At 42.8% G+C, this 10,239-nt stretch overlaps 1 protein-coding gene across 1 annotated transcript; it reads right to left on the bottom strand.

The window, feature by feature from the left end:
* Positions 1 to 8: 8 nt before the first annotated feature.
* On the bottom strand, positions 9 to 10,015 carry LOC113536255 (interleukin-6-like). Its single transcript, XM_026930094.3, has 5 exons — positions 9,773 to 10,015; positions 8,970 to 9,151; positions 8,773 to 8,877; positions 7,225 to 7,374; positions 9 to 1,803 (listed from the first exon to the last, which is right to left on the bottom strand). The coding sequence occupies exons 1-5, from the start codon at positions 9,789 to 9,791 to the stop codon at positions 1,597 to 1,599; spliced, it is 663 nt and encodes a 220-aa protein (XP_026785895.3). The 5' UTR covers positions 9,792 to 10,015; the 3' UTR covers positions 9 to 1,596.
* Between the last annotated feature and the right edge of the window lie 224 nt (positions 10,016 to 10,239).

Here is a 10,239-nt window from a genome sequence, read left to right as displayed (position 1 = left end):
GAGGAGGACCAGTACCATGATAGAAGTGAAAAACCATGCTCACCACAAGTTATGAGATCAAATAATTATACACAATTATGCTTCACGCCTTCACATTTTTCACTTTCTAGCGGTACCCTATCTCCTGCTATGGATTATGATCATGATTCTTGTAAAAGTTCAGCTCAGACAGGATTTTCATCTTCACACCATCTTCCTCTGATTTTATGAAGCTGATAGCTCTGGTTTCCTGTGAAACTACAAATTTTCTGTGTAATTCAAAAACGAACTTTCCAAAATGACTGAAGTAATGTGTCACAGTGGAGGTAATATGAAAATTAAAGGCAAACACTATTTGGAGGCTTGCAGAGTACTAGATATACCCGAATGCATACAAGCTGTTTTTTTTGTTCTTAGCTTTGAGAAAACCAAAAGAAAACGCAATCAGTCTGTTGCATCATTTTGTAGGGTGTTCGAATATTTACCATATCTTGTGTTTACAGTTCAATTGACATGTTTCAGGTGCTGTTAGCAGGAATTACTGACAACATGAAATCAAAATAATAATTTTTGATTTTTATAATTATAATTTTTCAAAACCTCTTTTTTTCCTTCTCACTCAAGTTAATAAGCCAAAAAAAAAAAAAAAATCACAGCTTCTTGTGTTGCTGACACACCACAAAATGCAAACTTCTCTATACTAAAGACTTTGCTGTGGCAGAAAACCTAAAGTTACAGCATTACTGTTACTGGAACTGTTACAAAGTGCTGACGCTGGAGACTCCTTCCATAAATAAACATTTCTGCACAAAAAAAACTCACCATATCAATGATAATATTTTTTGTTTGTTAAATAACAACCTTTTTTTTTTTTTTTTTTTAAATCTGTTTATTATTAGGCTTAGATTATGTGGGGTGTCTGAATATGTTCCTGTTGCATTTTATATTGATTGTGAAACATAAGATTTTTTCTGCAGTAATGGGAGAATAAGGTAATTGATTGGGGATGTGCCCAAAGCTGGAATGTAATGGTGGTAGTGGTTGGTGGTCATATGATGAAAATAAGCACAATGTTACTTTTGTAGGAATTGTGCTGTTAGTGTGTAGTGTGTGTATCGCATGTGTCACGTTCATAGACTCTTACCCAAAAAGATTGAGTGGTGTATAAAATAAAATTATAATTATGTGTATAAAATTAAAAGGTGGTTCAACAAAGTTATTAGTTAGGGGTGTGCATACTTATACTTCTAGGTTATTGTAAACTCATTGTTTCAGTGTTTTTACCAATATCAGCAAATAAATGACAAAACAGCAGATATTTCTTTTGATAAATCTTTATTTATCTCTTAAAAACAGTCACGTATGTGTTAATATAACACATACAAGGTGAGTTAATGTAACTCAGACCACAATCCATTATCTTCAGTACAAATCATTTACAAAAGTACAGATTTCCACTAATTTTCGCTCTCTGAGTATTAATTCCCTTCACTATCAAACATTAAACTTCTAAATTTTAAATATTACCCCCCTTTTTCTTATATAACTGCAATAAATAGACAGATAAATAAATAAATATGTGACCAGATAAATAAAATAAACAAAACATCAGACATTTCACTGCTCATCTTTTGAGAGCCACTCATCTTCCTTCATGATGTGTTTCATTAATTTTATGTTCTTCATGTAATTAATCGCCCTACTCGTATCAGTCATGAAGTCTGCGAAGTTGTGCAGAATGAAGTTTATGACTGTCTTCCGTGTCCACGTTGACTGATCGGGTAACTCTCTCAAGGAGGTTGGGTGAACCTTATCATCATTTACCTGCAGGCACAAATGCAAAGAATGTTAGAGTTAAAGTTAGCACCAGTCACTGTTTTCATCACGTTGCATAATAATCTAATGGCAAGTGGAAGGAGTTTAGTCTTGGAACACTTGGAATATTTGATCATCAATGAGAAACTAGAAATCAACAAACTGATAATAGTAAGCACTATGATAAAAATACATAAAAATAAAAATTCAACATGCTACATTTCTTAAAAAAAAATCTTTCAATTCTTATCTTCTTCAATTAGATCTTCACTACTGTGAAGTCTGAGAAGTGTGTTATGTTCTGTCAGGTGTGATTTAAGCCACGTATGTTCTGTTCATGTGTTATGTGTTCTTTTTGAATAGGGGCTTTTAGGGGTGGGTGTTCTTCTGAAGAACGAGTTTGCGCACTCGGGGGTAGGGGGAGTTTTTTTGGGGAAAAGTTGTAGAAGTGTCTTTGAGTTGAGTCGGACCCCAAGCTTGGGTTTTCACGAGCGCTCACATTAATAAAAGAAAAGGGAAAACCGTCAAGTGAGTCTTTTCACTTACTTTGATCACTACACTGGTGTTAGAAGTGAACGGATCCGGTTGGTCTACGGGATTGCTGACATTGTCGTTCCTGCAGCACGATGCAGAAGCAGACTCGAGAAAAGATTAAATCCGAGCCGGACACAAGCCGAGTGTTTTGGGAGGCCCTGGGTGCTTCGGCGTGGGTTTCCGATCGATTTGCGGCAGATGAAGGCTGTCTGAAGCTACACAGGGCTCGTGTGAGGGAGGCTATGAGGAGGACGGCTGCAGACGCCAGGCTTTTGCTGCAGGATCCGAGTGTCACCGAGAACCGCCGAAGTTTCACGGGGACAACCAAAACATGGTGGTGTCTTCGGATGCGAACCGACATAGCGGCGCGCATGGAACCGCGCTGTCTTCGTATGTAAACAAATATGGAGCCGCACTGTTGACGGATGTGAATGAATTCTCAGGTAAAGCTGATTGAGAAGCTTTTCATGCACAGTTTGAACTGTTAGCTCGTGCTGGGAACTGGTCGGAGGACCGCAAAGCTCTTGAATTGGCTATGTGCCTCACAGGTGATGCTCTCAACTGTTTGTTACTGCTTAGCCCTGAAGATAGACATGATTATAAGGCACTTGTCGGGGGACTGAGACGACGTTTTGGTCAATTTGAACAGCCAGGGCTCCTGCATTCTGAACTGAGTAATAGACGCAGACAGCCAGTAGAGCAGCTGAGAGCCTTGGCGAATGACATTGAAAATTTGACTTGGCGAGCATATGCCCACATGCCACCATCTGTTCAAGGGGAGCTTGCGAGAGACCAATTCATCCAGGCCCTTACTCCTGTGGAGCTTTGAAGGCAGATACAGCTTGGCCACCCTCAAACCTTGCACGATGCCTTGGAGATGGCGTTGGAGAGGGAGATTGTATGTGGAACTTACTTGCAGGATGAGAGATGACGAGATACTGTGCCAGTCAGGTCTACTGATGTGGGGGAGGGACTAAGTGAAAGACCAGCCTGGGGTTCGGAGATTACTGAATTGATTTGTGCTGTGGCATTGCAACCTGACCAGCGACTTCGTGCTCGACCAAGGGTTTGTTGGGGTTGTGGGCAGGTTGGACATTTAGTTTGAGTGGAAAGACAGTGTCCAGGGTTGGACAGTGTCATAAGCTGGCCGGGAAACAGGGAAATGGGATGATTGGGATGTGCGGACCTGCAATGCTCATCCCCACCATGAGTCATTGTGTGCAGAAGTCTCAAGAGATGGACTAAGGGAAGATGATCATGGACTGTTGGGGGAGGGAGATTGGGGGCCAAATGAGTCTGTGGTTGTGGTGGGACGAACATGTGTTAGTGATTTTTGTCATGTACCTATTTTGGTGGAGGGGGTTCCGTGTTTAGGTGTGGGTGGCTACAGTCCAGGACCCCTGTATTCTTGGTCTGGACTTCCTTAAAAGTGCAGGTTGCCAGTTAGATTTAAGGGATGGCCTGCTCCGTTTTGAAGGGGGTCCTGAGGTTGTCATGTCCACTGAAAATAATGCTGATGTGTCTTTTACAGGTCTGTTAGATGCAGCAGCTGCTCCTGGGGACTCTAGGTTGGAGCGCCACACATTGCATTTGCAAACCTGCCAGAGCGCTGACGCTAAGCCACCTCAGGTAGATGATTCTCCCACTCCCTTAACCCACACCCCAACTGACCTCTACCAGGGGGTGGCCACACAACCCTATTCAGAGCCAGTCTCGAGTCTCCCTGGGAGTGGTGCTTTGTTTCCACCTACTGGAGAGAGGGAAGGGTTGGGGGCTTTGAGGGAGATGTGGCTGAAGAATCGGGAGAGCATGGATGAGAGTCAGCACGAGCAGTTTTGGGATTTGTTGGTTGATTTCCAACATTGTTTCGCATTTGGGGATGGGGATGTGGGGCGAACACATCTGGTGCAGCATGAAATTGAGACAGGAGATGCCATGCCCATTAGGTTGCGGCCCCAGAGGCTCCCTTTTGCCCGCCAGGACGCTACTGATAAGGCCTTGTTGGACATGCAGCGAGCGGGTATTATTGAGCCGTCTGAGAGTGCATGGGCCGCACCGGTGGTCATGGTGCCTAAGAAGGGGGGTCAGTGGAGATTTTGTGTTGACTATAGGCTCCTTAATGAGGTCACCAGGAAGGACTCATATTCCATCCCTCGGGTGGATGAGTCACTGGACCTCGTAGCTGGGTCATCATGGTTCACTTCCCTGGACCTGCGCACTGGCTATTTGCAGGTGCCAATTGCTCCCGATGCCAGATCAAAAACTGCTTTTTGTACAAGTAGGGGGTTATGGCAGTTCAGGGTGCTCTGCTTCAGCCTCTGCAATGCACCGGTTACCTTCGCTAGGTTAATGGACAGGGTGTTATCAGGTATTCCACGGTCAGAGTGTCTTGTGTACCTGGATGACATCCTGGTCCACGATAGCTCTTTTCAGGCCTCTCTAGAGGCCCTTAGGCGTGTGCTGGGTCGCGTGAGCGAGTCTGGCTTGAAGCTGCACCCAGAGAAATGTCATTTTTTTTAGGAGGGAGGCTAATTTTTTGGGGCACAAGCTTGGGGGGCAGGGGATTGGCACAATGGAAGAGAAGGTGCAGGCGGTGAGCGAGTGGCCCACTCCTAAAACTTCGCAGCAGCTCAAAAGTTTTTTAGGGTTAGCCTCATATTACAGAAGGTTTGTGCAGGGTTTTTCTACCATCACAGACCCACTTTTCCACCTACTGAAGAAGGACAAGTCCTTTACATGGACTGAGGAGTGTCAAAACTCTTTTGCTGCCCTGAAACAGGCTCTGGTCACAGCCCCTATACTGGCTCCCCCTGATCCGGCTGTTCCCTTCATTCTGGACATGGACGCCAGCAGTGTGGGTATGGGAGCTGTTCTCTCTCAGGTGGGAACCGGGGGAGAACGGGTCGAGGCCTACTACAGCAAAGTGTTCAACGAATCCGAACGCAGATACTGTGTCACCAGAAGGGAACTTGCTGCTGTGCTTTTTGCAGTTCGACACTTTAAGTATTACCTTTGCGGGCTACCTTTCACTGTATGCACTGATCATTCAGCTCTCCAGTGGCTAATGTCATTCAAAGAGCCAGAGGGCCAGTTGGCATGCTGGATTGAGGAACTTCAGATGTACAACATGAAGGTAGTACACTGTGCAGGGTCAGGGCAGGCAGACTTTCTCGTCGGCCTTGCTCAGCCGACAGGTGTCGGTACTGCTACAAGAGGGAGGCCAGGGACAGAGAGCTGGAGAACCCAGATGCCAGTGGTGCTTCCTTGGGTTGCAAGCATGGCGATACACCAGTGTGTTTGGTGGTTGAGACAGTGGGTATAGAGGACTGGAGGCGGCTGCAAGAGGAAGATGCAGACCTGCATCCAGTAATCCAGTGGGTCCAAGCTCAGCAGCGACCTCCGTGGGAGGAAGTGGGCATTGTCTCGCTGTCCATAAAAAACTTATGGGCCAAATTTGGGAACAAAGTGAACAGTCAGTTCTTGAAGTTGATGTGTTGGAAGCAGAAAAAAATGGCAAACTTTAGGATCTGAGCGACTTTGACAAGGGCTAAATTGTGATGGCTAGATGACTGGCAAAATGGCAGGTCTTGTGGGGTGTTCCTGGTATGCAGTGGTTAGTACCTACCAAAATTGGTCCAAGGAAGGACAACCGGTGAACCGGTGACAGGATTATCGGCGCCCAAGGCTCACTGATGCTCGTGTGGATTGAAGGCTCGCCTGTCTGGTCTGATCCCACAGAGCTACTATAGCACAAATTGCTGAAAAGGCTAATGCTGGCTATGATTGAAAGGTGTCAGTGACCCCTGTCCTAAATGCCTACAGTGGGCACTTGAGCATCAGACCTGGACCAGGGAACATGACAAAGAATTCAAGGTGTGGACTTGGACTCCAAATTCCCCAGAGCTCAATCCGATCAAGCATCTGTGGGATGTGCTGGAAAAACAAGTCCGATCCATGGAGGCCCCACCTTGCGACTTACAGGACTTAAAGGATCTGCTGCTGACGTCTTGGTGCTAGATACCACAGCACAGAGGTGTTGCGGAGTCCGCGCCTTGATGAGTCAGAACTGTTACATAATTTGTGGGGAAACAAAAGCTGACTTTCTTTTGTTTTAGTTTAAAGGCAGGCACTAGAAAAGTTTACATGGACACTTTCTTATTAATTACTGTACATAAGATCTTTTTCCTTCAGTGGAATGTTTGTTCAACAAGAACAATTGATTTTTATGTTAATGTAATATATAACAGAAAAATTTAACAATATGAACAATTCTATAATTTACAATATGTAGATAAAATAGATAATTTATTTACCAATGGTAAGATCTCTATTGTTCTTTAATATCAGATTGGTTCAATTTTATACAATATGCAAGGAAAGAAACAAAAAGTAAGAAATAGTGATCTGTCTTTCATTTTGAGGCTGATTAATAGCTAAATTTCATTAAGTCAGCAAAATACATGGCATATTCTTGCCTCTTATAATGTGTGTTCCAATTTATTTATTTATTCATTTATTTATTTTAAGGAAATATGATCTCAAACTTTAGAAAAAAAGTTATATCATATTGGGAAATTTCCTATTTTTCCTATTTTTTTCCCCATTTTTGTTTATTTTTGAAATCAACAATGAACTTAGGCTGTTTTATAGATTAAAAATTAGCAATCGATGTATTAGACATTCAGCTTTGTGATATATTATCTATGAAACATTCCTGCGATGTGAAACTCACTAAAATTTTATTTTGGTGGTGGCCCTGTTTAAAAGTTACACCACATCTACACAACATATGTAGCCTAGGAACAAGGAAAAGTACTTTGTAAAATCTTGTACCTTCATTTCTGAGACTGTGTGTGTGTGTGTTTGTGTGTGTGTGAGTGTTTTATAATCACTTACTTTTACTGTTTCTTTGATTAAATGCAACAATCTGGTGATCCCGACTTTAATATCCACCATGTGAGCTGCAGTCACGTTCTCTCGCTCTACATAGGGCAGGTAAGCTTGGTACACCCGCAAACCATTGTAGATCCGCCGCAGACATTTATGCTGTAAACACACACCACATGTAAGACAGGGCTTTCAATGAACACACCCATGTGAGAAAATAAATCCTCAATATCCTGTTATTATAAGAAAAGCATCATCTTAATATGAGAGATATATTAACAAAACAACAAAACTGATGGGATTTTTACAGTCAGTTGCAGTTGAAAGAATTTGTCCAGTTTTACTTTGTGCTTGACTTATGGCCCTGTTGGCTATTTTGTTAAAACAAGATTTGTTGTTTTTCTAACATATTTATCTCACAATGAGATGCTTTTCAAAGAATGAGATCTTTTTTTAGTTGTTTTAAAGTAATGTTTTATTGCAGGAACAAGATATTTTCTTGTAACAGCAAAATTGTTTCTTGCCTCGAGAAGATGTTTTTCGAGTAATAACTAAATGTTTTTTATAGTAACGACATATTTTCGCATAACAATAATATATTTTCTTGTAATAATGAGATGTTGTCTTGTAGTAACTACACACCTTTCTCTTAATGACAATGTTTTCTTGCACTAAAGAGATTTTCTCTTGTAATACTGAGATGTTTGCTTGCAATAACGAGATGTTTGCTTGTAGTAAAAAAATGCTTTTCTCTTATTGCATTCTTATAGTAACGAGATTTATTCTCGTAATACCGAGACATTTGCTTGCAGTAATGAGACATTTGCTTGCAGTAATGAGACATTTGCTTGCAGTAACGAGATGTTTGCTTGCAGTAATGAGACATTTGCTTGCAGTAACGAGATGTTTGCTTGCAGTAATGAGACATTTGCTTGCAGTAACGAGATGTTTGCTTGTAGTAAAAAGACGCTTTTCTCTTAAAATCTTATTGCATTCTTATAATAACGAGATTTATTCTCATAATACCGAGACATTTGCTTGCAGTAATGAGACATTTGCTTGCAGTAATGAGACATTTGCTTGCAGTAACGAGATGTTTGCTTGCAGTAACGGGATATTTGTTTGCATTAATGAGATTTTCTTGCAGTAACGAGATATTTGCTTGCAGTAATGAGACATTTGCTTGCAGTAATGAGATGTTTGCTTGCATTAATGAGATATTTGCTTGCGGTAACGAGATATTTGCTTGCAGTAATGAGACATTTGCTTGCAGTAATGAGATGTTTGTTTGCAGTAACGAGATATTTTCTTGCAGTAACGGGATGTTTGCTTGCAGTAACGGGATATTTGCTTGCAGTAATGAGATATTTTCTTGCAGTAACGGGATATTTGCTTGCAGTAATGAGATATTTGCTTGCAGTAACGGGATATTTGCTTGCATTAATGAGATATTTGCTTGCAGTAACGGGATGTTTGCTTGCAGTACGAGCTGCTGAAGCGCATCTCTTCGCCCCGTGGCAGCAGCAGCAGCAGCAGTGATAGTTTTCTTGGACTTACCGCGGTGAAGTCGGAGGGCAGACACCCGTCTGAGGAGCTGAGGAGCGGCGTCTGGATCCTCACACTGGCGAACTCGCTGCTTGTGTCTGCGAAGTCCCTTTTCAACTGGAGTTCAAATATCCCGAGTCATTTGGCGAGTTTCACATCGATCAAGCAGAACAAACGCTCTTCTGTCTTATTGTACACATGTGCATTACCTGCTCGTCGCGGACGCTCGCGATGTCTCTCCGCATCTGTCTGGCGATGGAAAGCCACTTGTGGTCCGGCGCGTGCGCCTCATTCTGCAGCTGGCTTCCAGATGTTTCGTAGAAATCCGTGTCTCCGCTGTAGAGTCCGAGCGAGGCCAAGGGAAGCAGTGCGAGCAGAAACAAGCCAAGATCTGCAGAGAGACAGAGAGAGAGAGAGACAGACAGAGAGAGAGAGAGAGAGAGAGAGAGAGGAGTGTGTGAGAGGGAGAGAGAGAGAGAGGTGGGAGTGAGAGAGAGAGGAGTGTGTGAGAGTGTGAGAACGAGAGAGAGAGGAGTGAGAGAGAGAAAGAGAGAAGTGAGAGTGAGAGAGACAGAGAAAGTGAGGAGTGAGATGAGTGAGAGGAATGAAAGAGAGAGAGGAGTGAGAGGAATGAAAGAGAGAGAGGAGAGAGAGAGAGAGGAGTGAGAGGAGTGAGAGAGATAGAGGAGTGAGGGGAGTGAGAGAGAGGGAGAAGTGAGTGAGAAAGAGAAGTGAGTGTATATGTGTGTTTGAGAGAGAGAGGAGTGAGAGAGAAGTGAGAGGAGTGAGAGAAAGGGGAGTGAGACAGAGAGAGAAGTGAGTGAGAAAGAAAAGTGAGAGGAGTGTGTGAGAGAGAGAAAGAGGAGAGAGAGAGAAGTGAATGTGTGTGTGTGTGTGAGAGAGAGAGAAGTGAGAGAAAGAGGAGAGTGAGAGAGAGAGAGGGAAAGAGAGAAGTGAGTGAGAGAGAGATCAGAAGAGCAGAAGGAGGAGGCTCTCACAAGCCGGTACTCACAGGGCAGCAGAGAGGGCATGGTGTGGCCGGGTCGGGGTGCTCACGTAGGGATGGGTCGACTTGTTGATTGCGTTGAGCTCTTGAGTCTTTGCTCTTTCAGTAATTTCCGAGTAATTTATACAGGCTACCACCTCGAAAAAAATTCCACAACCCACTTTTTGTGATTAGTAATCACTCTGATTTAAAAGAGAGAAAAAAAACACCCTCATTTTCATAATTTTTTTAATCCTCTGACTAGAAGGCAGTTCCACTGGCTGAGTTGGGAAGTAGGAGTTACTCGAGTTAGTATGAGTAGTTTTTACAGAATTTACTCCTTTTTTAAGAATTGTCTCCTTTCTACTCTACTACTCCTTTCTACTATTTAGTATTCACTCCCTTGAATGTTTCCCACATTTCGTATTGTTACAGTCTTGAACTGAATTGGGATTATATGTCCAGAATCTACACAAAATTTGCCATAATTATTG

The sequence above is a fragment of the Pangasianodon hypophthalmus genome, chromosome 23 (genome assembly GCF_027358585.1).
Source record: "Pangasianodon hypophthalmus isolate fPanHyp1 chromosome 23, fPanHyp1.pri, whole genome shotgun sequence".
Classification (NCBI taxonomy): Eukaryota; Metazoa; Chordata; class Actinopteri; order Siluriformes; family Pangasiidae; genus Pangasianodon; species Pangasianodon hypophthalmus.
The sequence above is the reverse complement of the archived record's forward strand: the minus strand, read 5'-3'. Positions and strand labels throughout refer to the sequence as shown.

What these genes read in the sequence shown, in the direction of transcription:
- LOC113536255 (XM_026930094.3), bottom strand. An exon ending in TGCCCTCCGACTTCACCGCG is followed by an intron (nt 7,375 to 8,772) that starts GTAAGTCCAAGA and finishes GTGTGTTTACAG; the next exon opens with CATAAATGTCTGCGGCGGAT. An exon ending in TAATCAAAGAAACAGTAAAA is followed by an intron (nt 1,804 to 7,224) that starts GTAAGTGATTAT and finishes TTGTGCCTGCAG; the next exon opens with GTAAATGATGATAAGGTTCA.